At 38.9% G+C, this 25,510-nt stretch overlaps 1 protein-coding gene across 6 annotated transcripts in view; it reads left to right on the forward strand.

Moving 5' to 3' along the window:
* Rngtt (RNA guanylyltransferase and 5'-phosphatase) overlaps positions 1–25,510 on the forward strand; it is a 214,854-nt gene that overhangs the window by 53,360 nt on the left and 135,984 nt on the right. For all 6 annotated transcript variants that reach the window (XM_028872763.2, XM_028872767.2, XM_037202487.1 and 3 more), the window contains exons 10-12: positions 3,194–3,265; positions 8,567–8,731; positions 13,510–13,578. In XM_028872763.2, the coding sequence (XP_028728596.1) occupies positions 3,194–3,265; positions 8,567–8,731; positions 13,510–13,578 (306 nt within the window). The remainder of the gene's footprint in view (positions 1–3,193; positions 3,266–8,566; positions 8,732–13,509; positions 13,579–25,510) is intronic.

Consider the following 25,510-nt stretch of genomic DNA (forward strand, 5'->3'; position numbering starts at 1 on the left):
ATCTTTGTGCCACGTAAGCACAGGGTAGTGCAGGGTGAAATACTTTAAAATTAGAAGAGTCTTTCTGATAGTTGGGGTAGTTTATACTGAACTAGTATTTGTTGTGTATCTCTTATGAGTGCAGGCATTGCTTAGAGTGTGGAAGTCTCCTCTCTCTGGAAACTATTGGGAAGGATAGAGAAAGATTGGAAACAATTGGGGGTACCCTTAAGTAAAACAGTAGCTCTAAGATGTATTCAAAACAAGTCCTGTGAACATTTGGAGGAGAAATGAATCCCATTTAATGATGTGGAATGGATCTACTTTATGTAGGAGTTTGTATTAAAGATGGAAGATGTGGGGGCTAGGGAGATGGTTCATTGAGGAAGAGTGCTTGCTATGAAGGAATGAAGACCTGAGTTTGTATCCCAAACACCCATGTGAACCTAAGTGTGGCAGAGTGCTTATAACTATAGGGCTGTGGAGGGCAGGGACAGAAGGATCACTGGGGCTTGCTTGCTGGCAGCTGGCCTACCTACAGGTTCAGTGAGAGACCATATTTCAAGTGACTAAGTCTGAGACTAAGACACCTGATGTCCTCTTCTGACTTTCACAAGCAGGGGCAGGCACACCACACATGTATACTTAAACTATGCATGTATACATACACATAATGAAAAATGGATATATGGAGATTTCTGTTATTCTGAGGCCAGTCCATGTAGGAAATAATGCCTTAGAATGAGATGTGGTAATACTATTTATTTTCACTTCAAACTTGGATAACTGAGAACAACGTAATAGATTCTTGTGAAGTCTTGCTCTCTCTCTCTTTTTTTTTTTTTAGTTTTTCAAGACAAGATTTCTCTGCGGTCTTGAACTCAGAGATACTCCTGCCTCTGCCTCCTGAGTGCTGGTATTAAAGGCCTGTGCCACCATTGCCTAATTTTTTTTTTAAATTGAAAATAGATTCTCTGTCATACAACATATCCTGACTGCAGTTCCCCCTCCCTGCACTTTTAGCTCCTCAGGAGTTGTGTGCCCTCTCCTCCATTTCCCCTTCAGAAAAGAACAGGCCTCCAAGAGATGACAGCCGAACAGGACAAAGCAAGATACAACAAGACAAGGCAAAAGCTCTCATATCAAGGCTGAAACAAGGCAACTCAGGAGGAAAAGAGTCCCAAGGGCAGACAAAAGAGTCAGAGACACACTCATTCCCCCTGTTAGGAGTCCCACAAAAACATCAGGCTAATAGTCATACATATACGCAGAGGAGCTGGTGCAGAATTATGCAGGCCCTATGTTTGCCGCCTTAGTGTCTGTGAGCCCATATGAGTCCTGCTTCGTTGATTTAGAGCTTCATCTTCTCCTGGTGTCCTCCATCCCCTCTGACTCCTACAATCTTTCCTCTGTTCTTCCCCAAGAGAGGGACCCAATAGAGACCTCTAATTTATCTGTCTACATAATGTTTGGCTGTGGGTTTCTGCACCTGCTCCCATTTGCTGTTGGAGGAAGCCTCTTTGATGACTGGACAAGGCATTGATCTATGAGTGTAGTAGAATATCATTAGGAATTGTTTTATTGTGGGTCATTCTCCCCCTTCCCCCAAGGACTCTGGGCTATCCAGTCTCTAGTTCCTGGCCATCCAGACAGTGTTGGGCATGGGCTCCCTCTTCTGGCTTAAGCCACAAGTTAAACCAGACATTGGTTGGCCACTCTCACAAATTCTGTACCACCATTGCCCTAGCACATCTTGCAGGCAGGACAGATTGTAGGTTGAAGGTTTTGTGCCTGGGTTGGTGTCCAGGTTTCTCTTTTGGTAGCCTATAGAGTACCTTCTCACACCAAAGAGACTAGAACACAGGAGTGAAGGCTCCATGTAGGGCTAGTTCAATGAGCTGTGTGGATCTTGGCCTCAGCAATGGGGCCCTGCTGTCAGGTTTTGGAGAGCAGCTCTCTGTCCTGGCATCATCTTGGGCTGTTTAGGGATCTCCATGGAACCCCTCAGCCAGTAACTCAACTGAATGCAATCCAGGCTCACCACTGGAAGTTTTGCCTGAGTACAAAAGATGATTACAAAACTCCATTTCTGGGAGTCCTCACTAGGGTCACTCTTGTGGATTCCAGGAAGTTCTTACTGCACAAGACTCCCACACTGCCCCCAAAGAACCCCAAATTCCAGCCCACCACCTGATCCTACCAGGTCCATCCCTACCTGCCCCCATTCCACCTGTAAAATCCATTATTTCCTCTTCTCATGGAGATCCGTGAGCCCCCGAGAGCCCTCTTTACCTAACCGGTTGCTCTTGTGAGGTTTTAAATAGCTATTTGGTCCATGACAGTTTACTTGGGCCAGAATTACTATCGCCATATCTGTTTTTTCCAGTTAAAGTCCAGTGTAGTTTGCTATTTCTTTTACATTTTCATTTGCACATTGTTTTTTAAATTCCAAATCCAAAGGTAACCCAAATTTTTTAAATGGATGTGGACATTGATGTTCTTTTATGTCCTATTAGGATATATTTCTTTACCTACAAAATATGGCAAATAGAAATTTAGGAACATAATAGTAATTTTACTCAGGACAAATTGGTAAAGTTTAATGAAGTGATCTTTGATGAGAATTTAAAAAGCAATACAGGAAATTTAGTCTGTAATAAGACTAAAGTAATTAGCATATAACAGAATTTTAAACAGTCATGATTAAACTTATTTATCAAAATGATGCTGAATTTCAAATTTTGTTATTTATTCTCAAATATTACCAGTAATACAAACATAAAGCAGAATGTATTGTAGCTATTCAACTATAAAAAGCATTTAACTGGTTGTGATGGTGCAAGTCTATAATTTAGCACTTTGAAGGCTGAGGCAGGAGGATTTCTGAGAGTTCCAGACTAGCCTTGCCTATCTCATGAGCTGTAGGTTAGCCAGAGGCTACATAGGAAGAACCTGCCTTCAAACAAATCTACACACTCCCAACATAAAACACAAGGAGATAACATCAGAGATTATTTCAACATATATTATAAATACATAGTTAAGATTTTTGACATGCTGAAAACTTACATTGATTTGATGTGAGTACAAGTGTGCTCCCTTTGAAGTTTCATCAAGGCATATATTGAAGATTTATATTCTTTCTCTGTGTATTGTATCCTATCAAATTAAAGTAATTGGTATTAAAGTAAAAATTAATCTTTTTTCTTCCAAGGAAATGATCATTGACAAAGTAAATGGACAGGCTGTTCCAAGATACTTGATATATGACATAATTAAATTCAATGTAAGTACCTCTTATAATTTATAAAATTATTTTAGAATTGTCACTGAGATAATGTGTATGTTTATATATATGTTAATTAATACTTTTTTTGTGTTTGAGTTGAATTCATGGATTCACATATGTTAAGCAAGTGCTCTACTATTGAGCTACACTTCCATTAATAAAATTACAAATGTTTTTAATAAACAAAAAAATTTTAAAGAATGTGTCACATATGGTGACACAGCTTGGGGGAAAGGGCAAGGAGGATCAGGAGTGTGAGGCCACCTCACGAGATCCTGTCTTGAAAAAATAAAGGTTATATATTCACTTACTTATTTTATGATTTTGGAATTAAAGCATTTAAGATTTGAAGATGTGTAGTAGTATTTAAAAAGCCAACTTTAGGGGGAATATATTTTACTTTAACTGTAGTATTAAAATTCAGGATTACATTAGTCTCAGTTACTAATGGGAATTTTTTTCTGAATATTTTCAATGTATTATAATTTAAATTTTTGGTTGAATTTCTGTAATTTACAGATTTATTTATTTTTATTTTCTGTGCGTGTTTTGCCTGAATGAATGAGCTCCACTTGTTTGCAGTGCTCATGGAGGCCAGAAGAGGGCATCAGATTCCCTGGAACTGGATGCTGAGCACTAAAACCTGGGTCCTCTGCAAGAGCAACAATGCTTTTTACCAATGAGCCATTTCATTTCTCCAACCATTTGTTATTTTTTATTGCTGTCTATAGTCCTTAAAACTAGTACTCTGCAAAACTGGTGACTCTTACAACCTATCAGCAAATGATGTTTCTCATCTACAACTAGACCCACAGGCCAGGGGAGGGCCTTGTTTCCTTGTTGAATGGAGAAATGCCATCTTCCTTTAACTCTGATTTTGAGCTGCACTTTAATATGTGATAAATTGCTGTGAAGACACTATAACAAGGCAACTCTTAAAAGGGAAAGCATTTGATTGGGAGCTTGTTTACAGTTTCAGAGGTTTGGTCCATTGTCATCATGGTGGGAACAGACCGAGGGAGAGGGAAAAGGAGAGAGAAGTAGGGAAGAGACACACAGAGAGGGGGAGACAGAAGAAGATAGAGCCTGGGCCTGGCATGGGCTTTGAAACCTCAAAGCCCACCCCTAGTAACACACTTCCAACAAGCCTATACCTCCGAATCCTTTTCAGACAGTTCCACTCTGGGATGACTAAGCATTCAAATATATGAGCCTATGGAAGGCCATTCTCATTCAAACCACCACAGTTAGTTTTTCTTGGCTTAGGAACTCTCTTTGAACTAATAGCTTCAAATGCTTAAAAAAAAAAAGAGAAATATTATATCATGCAGAAATGCACAGAACAACATGACTGCTAACATTTATTCATTTATTTTATGTGTATGTGAGTGCATGCCATACCTTACATGTAGAGGCTCAAGGACAACGTTTAGGAAATGGTTTTCTGCTTCTACCATGTAGGGCCAGGGGATCAAATTATTGGGCTTGGTAGCTGGTACTTTTACTAATGAACCATTTCCCTGGTTCCAGATTTGTTAAATCTTTATAATTTTTCTGTGTGTGTGTGTGTGTGTGTGTGTGTGTGTGTGTGTGTGTATACACTCCCTTGCTTGCCTGTGCATGCCTGTGTGGAGGCCAGAGGTCCTTGTAAGGTGTCTTCTGCTTCTCTCCACCTTATTTTTTGAGACAGTCTCTCAATGAATGTAGGGCTCCTTGTTCTGGCTAGACAGGCTGGCCAGAGAGCCCTGGGATTTGCTTCCTCCAGTGTCAGGGTCACAGGCTATGTTAGTGCCCTGCCTTGCTTTTTCATGTTGGTGCATGCATCTTATCTACTGAGTCCAGCTCTACACTTTTTTTTGGTAAGAAATAATTAGTTATAAATTCAAGAGCAAACTTATGTGGACTGCTCATCCTGTTCTTAGGTCTCTTTCCTCTTAAGATCCCCCTCCTGTGAATTTAATGTTTATTGCTCCATGGATGTTTTTAAACACTTTATCCACCTCTGTGTATATTCATAGCATACATTTGTAAGGTTTCTAGAGTTAGCTATATAATCTGTGATCTTTTTTTAATTTTTATTTTTTCCATTATGTTCTTGAAATTTACTGGTTAATGTGTGAAGAGTTAACTAGCTCACTTGAATTTTTGCTAGACATTGTGCTCTATAATAGAATTGATCATTTCTTTTGATATACAGTGGGGTTTCTTTTGTTTGCTTTTATTCTCAAGTTTTTTCTTGTATACATAATGTAAGTTTCTCTAGGACAAAATTCTTACTGTTGGGATGTATTCAGGAGAGGGGTGTGTGTTGTGTATGTGTGTGTGTGTGTGTGTGTGTGTGTTTAATGTATGTGTGTTTGTCTGTGAAAGAACTAAAATCTTCTTAGTTCTTTCACCTAGGTTTTCTGTTAGGTTGTTCATCTTTTTTTTTTTTAGAAATGTGTTGGATTATTCCTTTTAAAAGTGAGTCCTTTCTTTGGTTCTGTGTGTAGCAAACAGTGTTGTTTCTCAGTCAGTGTCTATGGACACAAACAAGTGATATATAGTTAATGTGAAGACCTTCTCAAAAAGTGTGCTTGGAGTCTTGTTTAAGAAATTCATCTATACTTTAGCCTATAAATGGTTTAGTTATGCTTTTCACCTAAACAGTTGCTCATTTAGTAAACATTAGTTGTATGTCTGTTACTGTACCTCATGATTTAAAGCCACCTATTTTTCACATATCTACTGCTAGGATGGATTTCTTTTTTTTTTTTTTTTTTTTTTTTTTTTTTTTTTTGGTTTTTCGAGACAGGGTTTCTCTGTGTAGCTTTGCGCCTTTCCTGGAGCTCACTTGGTAGCCCAGGCTGGCCTCGAACTCACAGAGATCCGCCTGGCTCTGCCTTCCGAGTGCTGGGATTAAAGGCGTGCGCCACCAACGCCCGGCCTGCTAGGATGGATTTCTAATGGAAAGCATTGTATGTTTTATTATTTAACCACTATAGAACTTGCACTGCTTTATTAGTCTTAATTTATATTGCTAGCCCCCAAATACCTGATGCTGGGTGATTTATAATATCAGCAAGTTAATTTGGCTCAAGTTACTGGTTAGAAAGCCACAGTCTTAATTAAAATATTTTTAGTTCTTTTCTTTATTATTTTCCTCAGAAAGAATTTAAGCGATCATCTTATATATGCTAGGTTCTATAGTTATTGAATATAAAGATAAATAAGACTGATTTCTGATTTCTTCTCTTCATGCCATTTCTATAGCAGTTCATTGGAATTTGAGAGCAACAGAGGAAAATTATTTTAATGCATTTATTCTATTTTGGTTTGCCTTATACTATACAGTTGTACCTGCATACAAATTGTTAGTGTTAATGGCATATATTGTTTACATTTGTTAGGATATATGTTTAGATTGGATTTAATATCAAAATCAACTTGCAGACTGCTTATCTGTAGAGGTGAATAGAAAAGTAAAGAAATATGGCTGGACATGGTGGCTTACACCTTTAAACCTAGCACTTGAAAGACAGAGCCAGTCTGGTTTTTATAGCAGGTTCTTGGCCAGCCAAAGCTACACAGTGAGACTTTGTCTAAAAAAAAAGTAAAGAAACAGAAACAGCATGGTAGTGCTCTAAGTAGTACAAGAAGGTTTGTAAGAGGTAGAGTGGAGCTGGAGGGATGGGAGCACTTCATCCTTCCCTGGCTGCTGTTGAGTCCTTGAAGGATGGAGTCAGGAACATTAGATGGTTGTTGCCTTACTTGATGTGTGCTGAGGAGTGGGTCATACAGTAGATTGGTGATAGGGTGGCAGGTTACTTGACTATGGTGTTTGAACTTAGATTTTAATGTAACAGACTGTCACTTAAAGATTTCAGGTATGGTGATGGTGGGATAATATTTTTACTCCTTTTAAAGAAATCCATTTGCCATTGTGGGCAGTGCTTGGAAGTGAGGAGTAACTGATGGAAAGAAGTACAACACACTGCATTGAGTGTGTCTTGCCATCTGCTCTCAATGCTTCTACATCTGGCTGCCCAGTGCTTCCTGTACTGTAGTCTTTGTGGGAGTGACAGTGATCTGCCTCTGTTCCTGTTTTGGTCACATAATATGTATTTTAGTAGAAGATTTAGACTACTTTAAGATCTTCGTTAAAATAAAAAAGGCTTGTTTGTGCCTTGCTACTTTTACAGGTATCTGAGTACTCCTAATAGGCTTAATATGCAAGCCTATCACTTTAGGTTTTCCACCGTGGTGGGGATTGTATAGAGAGGGTCCTACATGGACTTTGTCCTTGTTCATTAACTTTTCCTCAGTAAATATCCTTTATGAGTCGTTTTTCTTTTTTCTTTTTTTCTTTTTTTTTTTTTTGGTGTTTTGAGACAGGGTTTCTCTATATAACAGCCTTGGCTGTCCTAGAACTCACTCTATAGACCAGGCTGGCCTCGAACTCACAGAGATCCACCTGGCTCTGCCTTCGGAGCGCTGGGATTAAAGGCGTGTGCCACCACTACCCGGCCGTTGTGCCTTTTTGTAGAGAACATCTTAGAAATTGTACCTAGCTCCTGCTCAGTTTGTTTTCACTCCATGTTCTTAGTTGAGTGTAAAAGTTGTCATCCTTCCAAAGCTGAGAGAAAGACATCCTGAAGCATGTGCTGGCGCTCTGTGAAACATTAGATTGGATAATAGACATTGGAGAAGAGGAACAAGAAGGTAGTGATGGTATCACAAGTTTTCAGGAGTTGTTAAGTCTGTACTTTCTATCTTAGACAATTACTGTCAACCAGGGGATGTGTTTCTATGTTTATATACACCATGTGACTGGATAGGACATGAACATATGTAAAGTTATTATTAGTTTTTAGATTGAGGATGTATCTGTATAATAAATGTCTTCTTACTGATGCTATTTAGTCTGATCACAGTAGGTAACTATGCTATTTATTTTGAGTACTTATACTTTACCAGATTTGGGTTTTAGTTTTTAGTAATATAGTTAAGTAGTAAAATATAGTAGTTATATTAGTATATTAATTCAATTTGAAATCTGAGCCAGCTTATAATAGATATATGACATTTTCTCTTGCTGCCATATGTAATTACAATTTAAAAATAGCTATTATTAGTCTGTTGTTACTGGGATGGACATCTATTGTGTGCAAGCTCTTCACTAGACATCTCCAAAGATTGCTATTTGTATAGTGTATAGTATTGTATATAGTATTATGTATAGTGTTGCAGCCTTGACAGTTATGCTGATAATATAGTTGTTAGTGTTCAAATTAAAAAAAAAAATGTTCTCTCATTCAGGCACAACCTGTTGGAGATTGTGATTTTAATATTCGCCTGCAGTGTATTGAACGTGAAATCATAAGTCCACGACATGAAAAAATGAAGACTGGGCTCATTGACAAAACACAGGAACCATTTAGTGTGAGACCTAAACAATTTTTTGACATCAATATTTCAAGAAAGGTAAAGTTTATTTATTATTTTAGTTGGTAATTCAAGTTCCATTGCTCAGCTTTTGAGAGGAACATGGATGACTGTCTTTCCCAGGGTGATGCTCAGGGTCTCCTCTTAGCCGTGTTCTCTGTGTGGACACAACATCACGCTGCTTCCCTGTTTCTTGGAATAGTTTGTGATTAATGATCATTGATCCATATTCTCATTAAAAAAAAAAAAGCTACAGCTGACAATGAGTCATTTAGAATGAAATGGGAAGAGGAGAGGAGAAAAAAAGAAAGACAAGGAAAAAGAAAGGAGAGGAAGAGGAAGAAGAAAAGGAAGAGAGGACTCAACCTGGCTCTATTAACAGCCTCTTCATTTTGTTTAATGTAATACAGCCCAGACAGTGAAGGTGTGATGAGCTGCTCAGGATTTAGATTCATATATGTATCTCCTAGTCAATTTGAGATTTTTAGTGTTTTGGTAGAGTTTCTTAAATTTTTGCATATGTATGTCTAATTTTTAATTTTTTGAGCTCTTTGGGAGTTTATACAATGTATTTTGATCATATTCACTCCCATTCGCAATCCCTCCCAGATCTATCCTTCCCTTTTTTACCACCCAACTTTGTTTGTTCTTTTTTATTCATTTGGGACTCCGCCCCATGGAATGGTATTGCCCACCTCAGTTACCTCAATTAGATATTATGTCACAGACTGCACAGAGGTTTGTTTCTACATAATTCTGGATCCTGACTATTTGACAATCATAAAACTGTGTTTCCTATGGAAATTGCTCAGATTTTCTATCTTTTCAGTTGAGATTTGCCAGATTTTTATAAATATAATTGTAATAATGTACATTAAAGAAAGATAATGTAGGGCTGGAGAAATGGCTCAGAGGTTAAGAGCACTGACTGCTTTTCCAGAGGGTCCTGAGTTCAATTCCCAGCAACCACATGGTGGCTCACAACCATCCGTAATGAGATCTGGTGCCCTCTTCTGGCCTGCAGTCATACATGTTGTATACATAATAAATAAATCTTAAAAAAAAAAAAGATAATGTAAAACCTACTTATAAATGTTAATGGCTAAACTTTTAATGACACAGTTTAATTTTAATTGTTATACAGTGGTAAACAAATCATTAATTTTTAGAGAAGATAGTAATATTAGTTTTGTGGTGGGCAGGAAAGATAATTTACCCGTGACAGTTGATTACTGGTTAGAGGAACATTTAGCATATAGACAAAGTAGATGAACTTAACTGGAGCTAGAGTTAGACTTAGGGAATAAAAAACATTAAAAATTAATATCCAGGTAAGCCCAAGCTTCCATTTTGTGGGGATCATTAAAACTAAACTTGGGGTTTTAGGGGAGCAGTAAGATTTCATAAAAAGTCACTAGATACAGTATTGAGTCTTCTCAGGCAGTCACCTGAAGCTGTATGGGCTGTTCGCCCCCCCTCCCCCATGTGTATAGAATATACTAGAATTGAAGAGTGGATTCAATTTATTCTTTTCTTGTTTAAACATTAAATATTGTTTTCTGTATGATATTGATAATGATGAATTGATAATGACAATTTGTATTTGCAGAAGAACTGGAGATCCATTTTCTACTTCACTATAGTCTTATGCTGATATTTTAAAGAATATTTCTAAAATTTTCCTTTTTATGCACTGTAACTTTACAGTTTCTATTTTATTTCTCATATTTCTAATTTTAAGCACTATCTTTTTCTGCTTATACATTTATAATGATTTGGTTTCTGAATGATTCATAGACACAGGATTCTAGATTGTGTCTAGTTGACAGTTTAAACTTACCATCACAGTAGCTTAGGACAATTCACTGCATATTCCACAGCAAATTTTCTTTGAGGGGTGTACCAGTTAAATATTTACAAATTAAATTCTTTGGTTTGAAATGCTTTAAAAATATCTTAGATAATTTAAGTAGAATTGTGTGTTTGAAAAAAGATTGACAGGGAGAAATAGCTTATTTACACCATTACATTTAAATATTCCTGCTAAAATTAAGATATTAGTTACATTGGCAGAGACATATATTATAGTATCCCTAATGTCCCTTACTTTGTTTTTAGCATTGGTAGGAAGTCAGGAAATATTTATCTAAAAATATTTATCTAAAAATGAATGAAAATTTATTTTTTTAGCTTTAAAAATTTTTTATTAAGTCGTATGTGTGTATGATGCATGTCTGTGCATGTGTGTACATGTATGATGCATGTGTTTGTGTGTGATGCTTGTATATGCATGATGACTGTGATAATATGAGTAATGTGTGTTTATGATGCTTGTTTGAATGTGTGTGTGTGTGCGCACACATATGTGTGTTTCATGCTTGCCATAATGTGTCTGTGGAGGTCACATATGGGATATAGGGTATGATATCATTTTCCACCTTTACAAGAGTTCTGGGATCCATCTCAAGTTGTCAGCAAGTGTTTTACCCACTGAGCCATGTCACCAGTCCTTATTTAGCTGTTGATCATCCAGGAAATTAAAGCTTAGTATGCTTTACATGATAACTCAGGAATAGGTTTGACTTAAAATATAGATAAGGAGAGAAGGATGTGTAGCTATGGTGATATATTGTGTCCCCCAATATATTACACACTCAAATAAAGCTTATCTGATGATCAGAAAAGCAGAAAGAAGCCAGTCATATTCTTACCACTTGGAAATCCTTAGCCAAAAAGAGCTATTTCCTGTATCCCCATGCCTATATGCCTTTCTGTTCTGCATCTCACTTTCTCTCTCCACCCATCTACATCACTTCCTGTCTGTCTCTACAGACCTCCAGACCTCTGGTTAGTGCTAGAATTAAAGGCGTGTGTTACCGTGCCTGGCTCTGTTCCCCAGGGTGGCCTTGAACTTACAGAGATCTGGATGGATCTCTGCCTCCAGAGATGCTAGGATTAAAGGCGTGTGCCACCATTGCCTAAACCTGTGTTTAATATAGTGCCTGGCTTTTTCCTGTGATCCTCAGATAAGCTTTATTAGGGTGCACAGTATATTGGGGGACACAGTATATCACCACATGTAGCCTAAAACCTTAGAGACATTTAGAAATGTAATGTTGGAAATAAAATTCCAACAGTAGCTTTAAATTGTGCTTGTCACTTAAATTATGAGTAGAACCTGACCTGAACTTGAAGAATCCTTGGGCTCCTCAATAACCCTGGCACTTTTTGTGGAGATTGCCTGACTCTCAAAGACTACCCATCATCCTTAGTGAATGCTTCTTCATCTTGTTTGGTTTGACCTGACTGAAGTTTTTGTCATGGTGACTGTGTGTGTGTGTGTGTGTGTGTGTGTGTGTGTGTGTGTGTCTGCCTGTCTGTCTTTTGAGCAGAAATGGCTCAAAAGACAGCTGTATCACTAAAGCTCACTCCAGCATGGATGGCAGCTTATCAAATCTGGGAAACCTGGAGCACACTGCACAGCCTGCAGGCAGCTCAACAGGTTGGGGAATGTCCTTTCCAAGTGACTTAGTTTAAACCTCTTCTAGGCAACTCAGCTGGTTTCTGCTTTGTCCAGGCAGCTGGTCTGGCCTTAAGCGTCTTCTTTGCAGCTCAGCTTCCTTCTGTCTAAGGGGGAAGACTTTGGCTTTTTCTGCTTACTGTGGCAGGCAAGGGCCTAGTGAATCTGGTTAGTTTTAGAGACTTCCTTGAAGCTATTTTGAGTTGCTTACCTTCCTGCTTAAGGAACTTCCTGCAGGATGGAATGTTTTAATCTTGAAGAAACTGTTACATAGCACGTCCCCCTCCTTCCTTTTTTTTTTTTTTTCCCCTTACCAATTTCTTCTCTTAAATGTGATCGGTCAAGTATTCTACCATGGTTTTATTCTTACTCATTTCTAAATGCTTTAAAGGGTTTCTTGGATTCTTAAAAGTTCATTATTTAGGTTCTGAACATTGGGCAACTTTCCATGGTGTGGTATAGGGATTAGCAAAGTTATATATTTACTTTTTGTTTTAGCCTTTTCTCATTAATTTATAAATATTTGGGCTAAGTCAAATCAGTCAGTCAGTGCGTCTGTCTACCTAGTCGTAAAATTTGGCCACGCTGCATAATAATGACTGAAAATCTCATTTTGCCAACTCTGCTCATTTGCTGGTGGAAGAGAAACAAAACAAAACAAAAAACCAGAGTGAAATTTCAAGAACATTACAGTAAAATTTGCCACCTTAGCATTAACTATTTAGTCCAGTCCCAGTATGTGCATTTGCCTTACCGTACAGCTATCACCAGCTGTCTGTCTCTAGAACTTTTTCATCCTCTGAACTGGAACTCAGCTAGGTATGGTGGAGTGCTCCTGAATCTCAGCACTGGGACCGGGGGGCAGGAGCAATAGAAGTTTGAAGTCAGTTCTTGGGATTCATGGGATCCTGTCTAAGAAAACCAAGACCAACCAGAAACAACTCAGAAACTTAAACACTTAAGCTGCATGTATCTTAGTCCTCCTTAAGATTATCTGTCACTGAGTACAACAAAAGACTTTATATTAACATTAAAGAAAATAAACTTGCTCAAATTCTATTATGAACTGCTTTCACATTAGAGAAATTGTAGACATTGGAAAATGAGATGCCAGCAAAGAACAAGCCACAAATTAGGACCCCAAAATCAGAGTTTAACCTGGATCCCAGTGTTTCTACCTGTTTTCCTGTTTCTTAGTTCTTAATACATTACAGAAAATTTTATAAATCTTAGCAAGAAGTTAAACTAATTTTTAAATTATCATTATATTTCTAAAGAATATATTTTTATTTTGTAGCTCCTGGAAGGAAATTTTGCCAAAGAAGTCAGCCATGAGATGGATGGACTTATTTTTCAGCCTATTGGAGTAAGTTCGTGTGTGTGTGTGTGTGTGTGTGTGTGTGTGTGTGTGTGTGTGTGTGTGTGTACACGTACGTACGTACGTACATGCCACAGCGCACCTGTAGTGGTCAGAGTACAATTTGTTGCCTGCATCTAGAAGAGAGGACAGCAGACCTCATTACAGATGGTTGTGAGCCACCATGTGGTTGCTGGGAATTGAACTCAGGACCTCTGGAAGAGCAGCCAGTGTTCTTAACCTCTGAGCCATCTCTCCAGTTCCTTACTAATTTTAAAGGAAATTAGTTTTTCAGTGTTTTCTTATAATTCATATGAAATGAATATTAGTTATCTTTCTTTGTTAGAAATCTACCAGTAACATTAAATAAACATTTGTTTCCTTTTAAGGCTTGTTATGCTATTTAAGTCTTAGTATCTCAAAACTTTCCATTTGCTGTAGTTGAGAAAAATTCAAAGGGTTATCGAAGAAGAAAAAGAAAAGTTGCTGTTTGGAGTCCTTTTTCCATGTGGACTTTACCATGTTACTGGTCAGATGACAGGTGGAATAAACTGTGGTGTACTCTACTGCCTCATTAGCACTGATGTGTTGGGTCTGACAGTTCTCTGGTGGTGTGCTGTCTAGTCACAGAAGAGAATGTTAAGCAATACTCTTTCTCTCTACTCACTAACTCAGTAACTGTCAGTAAATTTCCATTCCAATCACCACCTCATAACCAGTTCTTTATGCAGCCATATTCTTCAAAATTTGACATTGAATTGACACATTCAGGAAATGGCTAGAGATACAAGTACTAAATAGAAACTTGGGTGGGAATTGAGCAACTTGTGCTTTAACATGATATTGAAATTTCTCTGAATGTTCAAGACTAAGAACTACCTATTCAACAGAGTTATATCCCATGTTGGAACACCTTCCCATTTGCTGCATTTTGTTTTTTAATTCACTCTGTCCTTAGAAATTAGGGTTTGAACTAATGAGAAGTTACAGAGGCATCAAATTAGGTAACTGAAGCAAAAGAAAGGAACTAGTAATTTTGAACATCAGGCATGTAATACTAGATTATATGTACCTTAAATATATAGTAAAACTTTGAATTGATATTTGGATACAGTATGCCGTGTTTTCCAGGCTCCCTTGTTAGAGGAGGAAAAATTCTTAACCTTCTGAGGTTAAAGGAGGAAGAAGTGGAGTAAACTAAAAGCTGGGGACAGAAATTACAGAAAGTACTCTTAGAAGATGGAATTTGAGTCTTTGAGTTCCATTATTTTCCAGGTTTAGTCTTATAGAATAAAAGAAGTAGTCTAAATATAACAGTAAAAATAGAAAATTTTAGTGTGTGAAATTCATAGGTCAGTCCTATTCACATACAAGGTTTGGGTAAATAAGAAATGGCTGCAGAGGAATCTGGTAAGATTTGCATGTCAGATGTGCCCTCCTAGCTCATGTGTCTGAACACTTGGCCCCCTCGCTGGTAGACAGGCTGCCAGCAGTGGGCACTTGAGTGGCATAGCCTGACCATCCTCTGGACTGTGAGCTAAGGTTAGCCTCTCCTCCAGTGTTTTTTGTTTTTTTTTTTTGTTTTTTTTTTTTTGCCAGATGCTTTGTCACAGTGAGGAAAAAGCCTCTTTCTGGGATGTTGAGTAAAATCAATTGAGTTATTACTCTGTTCCTGTTCTGTTAATCTTAATTTTTATTACAACAACTTTGTAATTGATACCTGGTAAGGCAAGTCTCCTTGATGGCCAGAATTTTCTTAAATATTTGTAGGTATTTGCTTTAGCATACAAATTTCAGAAACATTTGTCTTGTTTTCAGTGTGTGTGTGTGTGTGTGTTTGTGTATAGCTTTGAATTTGGTTTGTAGAAAATCAGTATCCTGTTAAATCATCTTCTCACTGGCCTTCTGTTCTTTTAAGTTCAGTTCGGCTAGTTTCTAAGCATTTATGAGTTCTGTTTAGGTAGTAAACTATGTTTCTGCCCCTTGTTTGGCACTGGATGTACTGCCATGTTGGATATTTGAAGCAGGATCTCGTAGCTCAGGGTGGCCTGGCATTAGTCATCAGTTCTCTTAGTACAAGGTGTAAGTTGCCATGTGTGGCAGCTGCATTTTTGTTTCTTTTCTTCCAGGCTCCTGGACTGACTTTAGTTCTTTTCAAAGTGTTAAATTTAAGGCATCATGTTTTTTCTGTCTTTGGTGAGATTATGCCCCTCCCCCCTTTTCCTTCTCTTCCTGTCCTTTCTTTTTCATTTTTTTAAAGACACTCTAGCCTCAACTTGCTTTGTTGCTAAGGCTAGCCACTCAGACCCAAATAAACACACAGACGCTTATATTATTTAAACTATTTGGCCTAATGGCTCAGGGTTCTTGCTATCTAGTTCTTATATCTTAAGTTAACCCATTTCTATTAATCTATAAGTTGCCACATGGCTTGTGGCTTACCAGTACTTTACATCTTACTTCTCATGGTGGCGGCAGCTGGCTGCTCTCCTGACTCAGCCTTCCACTTCCCAGAATTCTCCTCTCTCCTGTCCCGCCTATACTATATTTCCTGCCTGGCTACTGGCCAATCAGCATTTTATTTATCATTCAGTCATTCAGAGCAACACATTCATGGCATACAGAGCCGTATCCACAGCACACATGGGTTGAAGCCAATACACAGTCTTTATTAGCTGGCAGGAGACTACACTGGGTGTTTGGGACTTGAGTGTAGCTTTTCTCAGGTGTGGGCTTTTAAGCCTGAAACCACACTGGGTTGACACACTTCAGTTAGCAAGAACAGTTAGCCAGAAGCAGAACTCCAGAATCCAAGAACCAAAGTTAATTCATTTAGACTTTACCCAAACTATGGACTTTGATGGGTTAGCTCTTCATTTTTGTTTTGTTAGGTGTTCTTGCATATGTCCTGGATTCCAGGGTCTAAATGATATTTCCACCATGTTGTCAATTGTGCTAAGGTCTGGTTGGGGGCCTGCTCCACTTTAGCATAAAAACTTCAAACCATAAGTACAGTTCACAGAGAGACTGGGAACCTTATTTTCCTGATTCTCTCATAGTATACATTTACAGAATATTTTCATGTATGGCTCAATGTATCCATATAGTCAAAGCTTATTAACAAAGTTAGCAAAAGCAAAGTGACTAGATATTTTTTTGCTAGCCTGAGTGGACCTTAGGAATTCATAAACCTTATTAATGAGACATATGTTATTCCTTATGCAGAACAGTTCTAAAAGCCTCATGTTGAACACAGTTAGCAGAGACATAAGTTTCTAAGTCAGTTTCTGTTAACCTGAGTCGACCATTATAATTTTAGGAATTTAAAAATCTTAATCATCAAACATGCGTTGTTTTTAAGTCCTATTTTCATAAACCTTGTTCATGGTTTTGTTTTCATCTGTTATTTTTCATTCTCAGGACAAGACTCATCATACAAAAATCCATTCTAATCCAAAATATCTTGGAGGCCTGCTGTTATCTCATTAATATAGGGAAAATAAAACAAAACAAACCATTTTGGAGGCCTGGTGTTGTCTATAAGAGGAGATACAATGATAAGTGGAGGGCTCAGTAGATTAGTTGTTTTAAGGGGGCTTCCATACTTGGTTTATGCCATGTGGTCACCTTGACTAAGATGGTGATGAAGTCATATGGTATGCCCTTTCTTTAACCTAGCTAAAGATAGCTGCCAGCCACATGGTTGTTTCTATCCTGGTGGTGTCATTAGCCAAGATGGGGCAGTAAGCCACATGATTGCTACTTCATCAGCCAAGATGGCAGCAAGCCACTTGTTTGCTATTTAATAAAGGTGAGTCTATTGGGCACACACCATTTTCTATTCCTTTCTTAAACAAAACAAGAGTTGAATCTAAGTTACATACAAGCATGCTATAGCAAATTAAGACTGCCTATATAACTGGGTGATGGTGGTGCACACCTTTAATCCCAGCTGTCAGGAGGCAGAGGCAGGCAGATCTCTGTGAGTTCCAGGCCAGCCTGATCTACAGAGTTCTAGGACAGCCAGAGCTGTTACACAGAGGAACCCTGTCTCAAAACAAAAACAAAAACAAGGAAAAAAAATAAAAACAAAATAGAAAGATTACCTCTATTTAGATTTGTTTATCCTTTCTATTATAACTTTTAAGCTCAATTTTTATTACAGACTTTACAGATTTCATTTTATGAGCCACATCCAGTGACCTTGCAAATCCTGAGATACAGAAAGTTTGCACAGTGGTCTTACAAATCTTGAGATGAACTTTATATTTTAGCAAAAGTTTTAGAGATGTAAGAGAAGGCCATATTTATAGAGTTAAAACCAGGAAGGAGGTGTATGAGATAATTCTTATTGATAGTAGCTTACTTTTTAGCTGTTTTAAAAGCACACAATGTCCATGACTTGCTCTGTTTTGCTCTCCTTCTTGTCATAGACAGGTGGCCTACCTGACCTAGGACAGAGACTTTGGAGGAAACTTTTTAAAACAAATATGCTTAGGTTTAGAGAGAGCAGGCCACAACCCATCTCAAGAGCCAGCTTGTTTATCTAATATAGTAGAACAGCATGTTACAGATTTTAATATTATTTATACCCCAAAGATGTGAAGCTCGGTAAGATTGAATTTAGTGAACAGAGTGAGAAACTAGAGCAAGCAGAGAGCAAAGAAGGCTTAAGAGATACTAGAGTTGAGAGTAGAGAAGCTTTAGAGATAAGGGGATTTGGGGATCATTTGCTTGTATGGTAGCAGAAGTTGTTACAATCTGAGAATTTGGAAGTTGAGTGTGCTTTTTTTTTTTCTTTTGGGCCACTGAGACAGATTATCTAGTCTGTACTGAGGCCAAGCCCTTTGTAGTATAACAGTGTGCCTTAATGGAATCTGAGTCTGAGGAGGAAAAGATTAGAGAAGGCAGGTGAGGGGTCATGGGTTTAATTCTCAATGGGAAGAGCCTGTGGTTAGAGACAGTAGCTAGCTGTGAGAGCAAGCAGGAAAGAAGCAGAGGGAAAAAGAGGTGGGAGAGGCTTAGGGAAAAGCATTGCAAACAGGAACTCTGCCAGAGAGAGGATTCTAATATCTCAACACTGCAGAGTCTAGGAGGGCATAAAGAAGCTCCCTGATATGCTTATGGACTTCTGCAGAGTAGGCTTCAGGACCCGAGAGAGACAGAAACAGCGGACTCCAGCAAGCCCACGAGTGGGAAGGAGACAAAGCAGGTAGCCCTTAGGGGGAGGCAGGAGAGACGAGTGGTTAGCCATGGTTAGAGACAGAGTAAGCTCTAGAAGGTAGCTGAGAGACAGAGAGGCATTCAGGAGCCGAGTAAGGGGATGAGAGAGACTTAGGGGAGTAAGTGCCTTGGCAACAATAAGTTTAGTCTGGGGTTCCTAAGCAGACTTGAGAGACTTGTCAGAGAGATGCCCAGGATCAGTCCAGGGCCTCCCTCCTACATGTGATGGGACATCCAAAAGGGTGTAGAGAGGCTGCCTGACACATTATATGGTTGGCTCCATGAGCCAGGAGAGACAGAACAGGCAGCTCAGAGACACTTAATGAATGAATAGGTGCAGAGAGATGAGTGATTAGAGCAAGGAGAGGAGAAGCAGCTGAAGAGGCAGACTCGAAAATCTTGAGTTGAATATGGTGGGTGCCAAGCACCAGCAGAATCAAGTGATCCATACCTGGGGTGTCAAAAATCAGCAGTTTGGTTCAGTTAAGAGGGACAGGCCTTTTTAGGGGGTGGTCCGTTGCCTATCCCAGGTTTTTTAGCACCAAATATAAATAATATTGCAGAGAAACTACTGACCTAGACTGCTCTGTGGTCACAAAGAAGATTTACTGAGGATCAAACTGCCAATGCCATCTCTCAGAGAGCAGAGAGAAGAGCAAAATGCAGAAAAGCAAGCAGATTTTATATATTGTCAGCAGGGTGGGGAATCTTAGCTGATACAGGTTGTCAGGGTTGATCCAGAACAAGATGCTCTTGTCTGAGGTAGTTGACCTTTGGGGGACAGCTAAGGGTGGTTCCTGGAGGATTAAGGGTGGTTCCTGGTGAAGCTAAACTAACTTTTTACTTTAAAAACTAAAAAACAAACAAACAAACAAACTCAAAACCCCAAACCAAACCAAACCTAAAAAACCAAAAAACAACTCTCAAAAACTACCCTACTGCTTTTCTAGTAAACAGAAACCTGCCTTTAGGCTTGTTTACCTAGTAAAAGTCCTTCGGTGTACCTGGCCAAAGTCTTTTTGTTTAGGACAATGTCACCAGCACTGCCACTTAGGGAGGATGGAAGCATTCTGGACCTAACATCAGGCATGCAGGACTCACCTAGATGAGCTAGTCTTATTTCCCCAGCTAAAGAGCCTTAATGTAATATGATGTTAGAATGTCAGAGAGCTTTATATGTTATAACAGTCATGGATTCTTGGCATGTTTAGGGAACCATTTTTAACTCTATCCTCATTATTATAGTTTACCATGATATTTCTAATTATTATTTATACTAATTGGGCATTAGTCCTAACGCCCAGTATAATTTCTGATTCTGTTTTGATAAGATTTGTAAATTGCCCATGTTAGGCATTATATTAAAATCAAGTTCTAAATCTTAACCTTTGGTTTTGAGTTGGTTAATTTCTAAATATCAGATCCTGTGGTTCTATTCTTAGGAATTCCTTCTGTCTAGAGACCATTCCTCTAGTCTCTTGTCTGATGGCATTTCCCTGCTGTCAGTGTTCTCGGAGTAAGGAAGGTAAAGGAAAGGTTAGAGAAATGGCTTACAGGTTAGGAGTAAGTACTGCTTTCACATTTAGCTCCCAGCACTCATGCTGGAGCTCACTACTGTCTGTAACTTCAGCCCCAGGACATCCAGTGCCATCTTTTGGCCTCTGAGGACACTGTACTCACATGAACATATCCATACACAACCATACAAGTATGTATATAATTAAAAATGAAATGCTTAAAGGATATTTAAGAAAGGTAAAGGGGTATACTCCCACTCTTTAGAAGGTAAACTCTCCCAAACTCCAGGGTTGTCTGCTTGAATTTCTAGACTGGAGCTTCTACTCTTGAATGTTTGCATAGAATGGACATACTTCTTGCTGTTCTCCTCTGACGGAAGCAGGGACTGAGATACTCAAAGCTTGGTTTTAACCTGCAGTGTTTCTCCTGGTACCACAGACATTCCAAAGGCAAGGGAATGTTGAAAGACGAGTATTATTGATATGTGTAATATATGCCTTTGTGTGTGTGTGTGTGTGTGTGTGTGTGTGTGTGTGTGTGTGTGTGTGTACCATCTGTCTATCCATCCACCATCCTTATGTCTGTCTATCTTTCTATTTATCCATCTGTCCATCCATCCATCCAGTCTGTCTGTATCTATCATCCTGTTTGTCTGTATGTCTGTCCGTCCATCTACATTTGTGAAAAAATTGCTTGACTACAGTGTGTTTGGTGCTAGTTAATTAAAATATAACAAGGAATTATTTCTGTTCTGTTACATTAATATTATATTGAGTTACTTAATAGGCAGATGTCAGTTCTGCTGTAAAAGAGACACTACTGTGAATTTTTATGGAATAATAAAAGCATTGGTACAGATGCTAAGTAAACTAATCATACTAATCAGGCCAAGGCCAAAAAAGTGAGTTTAGGAAAAATATGTTTAGTTTTTGATTTAATGTTCTATTTTTTAGAGCAATTTTAACTGCATTTTACTTATTTGTGTATGTGCACCTGTGTGTGTGTGTGTGTGTGTGTGTGTGTGTGTGTGTGTGTGTGTAGTACACATACCATAGTATGCTTATGAAGGTCAGAGGACAGCTTGCATGGTTCAGTTTTCTTTGGACAGTGGGGAACCCTGGGAATAAACTAAGGTTATCAGACTTTGCACCAGATGCTTTTACCCACTGAACCATCTTGGCAGCTTAATACATTTAGAAATACGACTGTGTGTCATCCAGAGAGTTGCTTATTACTTTTATAAGAAAAAGGTGAATGTAGGCTTTAATCGAGAAACAAACACTTAGAATTTTTCTCCATTTATATAATGAACTGTGCCACTATCAGATTTTGAAATAAAACACAGAAGTTATTAATCATCACAACAGTCCTGATTCAAAGCAGGCTAAATTTTGCAAAATTGTAGAAAGTTAGCTGAAAAAGTTAGTTCCAGAATTTATTTAGTCAGCGGGGTTCAAAACTAGTCTCAAACCTCCAAAATTCTAGGTATCTGCAAATTGCCTTACCACATGGAGTCAGTAGGGAGAAGTCTTGAGTACCTCAGCAGCTCAGACTTCTTATTGTGTGTAGCATAGCTCATGGTTGCTCTTTTGAGAGGTTGCTGTAGCTAGAGTTTTCCTGCCTTGCCCACAGTCTGGACAAATCTTTGTCACCCGCCAGTCCCACAGCCGCTCAGACCCAACCAAGTAAACACAGAGACTTATATTGCTTACAAACTGTATGGCCGTGGCAGGCTTCTTGCTAACTGTTCTTACAGCTTAAATTAATGCATTTCCGTAAATCTATACCTTGCCACGTGGCTCATGGCTTACCTGCGTCTTCACATGCTTCTTGTCATGGCAGCCGCTCGTAGTGTCTCCCTCTGTCTTCCTGTTCCCTCCTTTCTCCTCTCTGTTAGGCCTGCCTATACCTACTGCCTGGCCACTGGCCAATCAGTGTTTTATTTATTGACCAATCAGAGTAATTTGACATACAGACCATCCCACAGCAGGTCACTACTGATGTCTCTTCATTGCAGAATCAAAATCACTTGTTATTTTTTTTTTTAACTCTGCTCTCTAGTGCAAGAGTTCTCAACCTGTGAGTCCAGACCCCCTTTGGAGTTTGAACAAACTCTCCACAGGGGTTGCATATCAGATATCCTGCATATTACATACTTTATGATTAATGACAGTAGCAAAATTACAGTTATGAAGTAGCAATGAAAATAACTTTATGGGTGGGGGTCCCCACAACATGAAGAACTGTATTAAAGAGTCACAGCACGAGGAAGGTTGAGAACTACCGGTCTGCTCAAGTGTTAGTCTGTTTGCCTACTGTTTCTTTTAGTATTGTTTGGTGTCACCACAAGCTCCTGAACTCTCTTAGTATTTTGCATTTCTCTCTTTCTTTTCTCTCTCTTCTCTCTACCCCTCCCTCCTTCCTTCCTTCCCTCCCTCCATATTTTTACTATTGCACAGGGTCTAGTCCAGGCCCATGCCAGTTCCACAGCTGTTGGTTCATTCCTATGAGCTTGGTTCAGTTGTCTCTGTAGATTTCCCCATCATTATCTTGACCCCTCTTGCTCATATAATCTCTCTTCCTTCTCTTCGACTGGACTCCTGGGGCTCAGCCTGGTGCTTGGTTGTGGATCTCTGCATCTGCTTCCATTAGTTACTGGATGAAGGCTCTATGATGACAGTTAGGATGTTCACCAATCTGATTGCCAGGGTAAACAAGTTCAGGCACCCTCTCCACTATTGCTAGTAGTCTAATCAGGGGTCATCCTTGTGGATTCCTGGGAATTTCCCTAGTACCAGGTTTCTCCCTTCTCCATAATGTCTCCCTCTATCAAGGTATCTCTTTCATTGCTCTCCCACTCTGTCCCTCCCCCAGCTCTACCATCCCATTCCCTCATGTTCTCATCTCCCATCCCCTCCTCTCTATTCACCCCCCCCCAAATCCCCAGTTTACTCATGGAGATTTCCCTGTTTCCCTTTCCCAAGGTGATCCATACATCCCTCTTAGGGTCCTCCTTGTTTCCTAGCTTCTCTGGAGCTGTTCGTTTAAGTCCAATTATCATTTGCTTCACATCTAGTATCCACTTATGAGTGAGTATATGCCATGTTTGTCTTTCTGAGTCTGGGTTACCTCACTCAGGATGATATCTTCTAATTCTATCCATTCTCCTGCACATTTCATGATGTCATTGTTTTTTACAGCTGAGTAATACTCCATTGTGTATATGTCCCACATTTTTTGTATCCATTCCTCAGTTGAGAACTCAAGAAACTAGACTGCAAAATACCAAACAATCCAATTAAAAAATGGACTACAGATCTAAACTGAGAATTCTCAACAGAAAAATCCCAAATGGCCAAAAGACATTTAAGAAATTGTCCAACATCCTTAGTTATCAAGGAAGTGTAAATCAAAATGACTCTGAGATACCATCTTATACCTGTCAGAATGGCTAAGATCAAAAACAACTGATGACAGCTTATGTTGGAGAGGATACAGAAGAAGGGGAACACTCCTCCACTGTTGGTAGGAGTGCAAACCTGTACAGCCACTTTGGAAATCAGTATGGTGACATCTCAGAAAAGTGTGAATCAATCTACCTCAAGACCCAGCTCTACCACTCTTGGGCATATACCCAAGGAACACTCAATCATACCACAGAGATATTTGCTCAACTGTGTTTATAGCAGCTTTATTTGTAATAGCCAGAACCTGGAAGTGTTTTGCATTTCTTTTGTCTCATTCAGCTCTTCAACCTTTACAACATTAAAATTCAGTGTCTTGAGGCTTGTTGTCAGGACCTTTGTTCTTTCTGTTTAGTAATCACATCTACACTCATGGCTTTAGTTCTCCCCTATCAGCCAGTGACTTCCATGTGAACTCTAGATTTAGTTATGTGTCTACTACATTGCTTGCTGATTGGTGACTTGATACACTTTAAAGCTGAGCTCTATCTGTAGTCCTCAAATGAGCAAACCTAGAAGCTGTACAAACTGGTCTTTTTGTGTGTCAGTGACTTAACAAGAAATACAGATGTCGTCTTGACACTTTCTCTTCTTACCATCCTAATAAGTCTTCCTTTACCTTCCAATTGTTTCTTAAATTATTCTCTGTGTCCATCACCACTATCATACCTGCAGTTCTATTCGTGGTATTGTCTTTTGTTTTGAGAACCACAGGTGTGTTCTGTTGGGTCTTGATATATCTGTTCTTGTCTCTCCCTCCAGTCTTTATATTTACAGCAATCAATCTTCCTTAATTGCTAGTGCTTTCTGATTGTCCTTCCAGCATAGTCAGTTTATTCTTTTGGGAGTGGAAGTGTTAGGGGTGGGACCCAGACCTCATATACAGTGTTACTCTACCAGTAAGATATAGAGTCAGTCTTTTTTTTTTTTTTTTTTTTTGTATCAGGGATAGAAGGTAGGGCCTCCTCTATGCCAAACAAGTAATCTGCTACACAAGCTGTATTCCCACTCTCCTTGTACTCTATTTTGAGACAGATTTTACTGAGTTGCCTGTCTGGCTGAAGTCTTTCTATAACCCAGACAAGCTTTGAACTTGTGATCCTCCTGCTCTAGCCTCCCAGGAAGTTCTCTTTGCTCTCTCTTCATTAGATGCTTCCTTTTTGTTTCTCCGTGTGTTTTGCTATTGATTCAAGAATTTTTTTTTTTTAATTTAAAGGTGACTTTCTTATATACCAACAGTGTGTCTTAATTTGAATGCTGCAATGAAATCCAGTAAACTGAATTGCTTTTAAAGAGCAGAATTTTATTTTTGGAGCTTCAGAAGGTCAAGATTAATGTACTGACAGATTGTTGTCTGGTGAGGGTCCCTGTCTTGGTCCATCTTATCACAGTGCTCCTTGATGTGTGAGAAGGACCTGGGTTCATTTACAAAGAGTACTAATGGCATCATCTATCTAATTACCTGAAAGGCCTTATCTTGTGTTTCAGTTCTTTGTGTGTGGGGGTGGGGTGGGGTGGGGTGGGTGAGGGGTATGTTCAGGCAAGGGCAAGTCAAGGTGTGTATATGGAGGCCAGAGGACAGTTTGGGGGAGTCTTGGCCCTCTCTTTCCAAAGGTCCCATCTTCTAATACTTTCAAATGCCATCATGTTGGGGTTAGGGTTTTACTTTAGGAATTGCAGAGGACACAATTTGTAAACACCAGTTCAAAAAAAGTGAAATGTCAGATTGGTGAGGG

This window comes from Peromyscus leucopus, chromosome 2, assembly GCF_004664715.2.
Source record: "Peromyscus leucopus breed LL Stock chromosome 2, UCI_PerLeu_2.1, whole genome shotgun sequence".
NCBI classification, from domain to species: Eukaryota; Metazoa; Chordata; class Mammalia; order Rodentia; family Cricetidae; genus Peromyscus; species Peromyscus leucopus.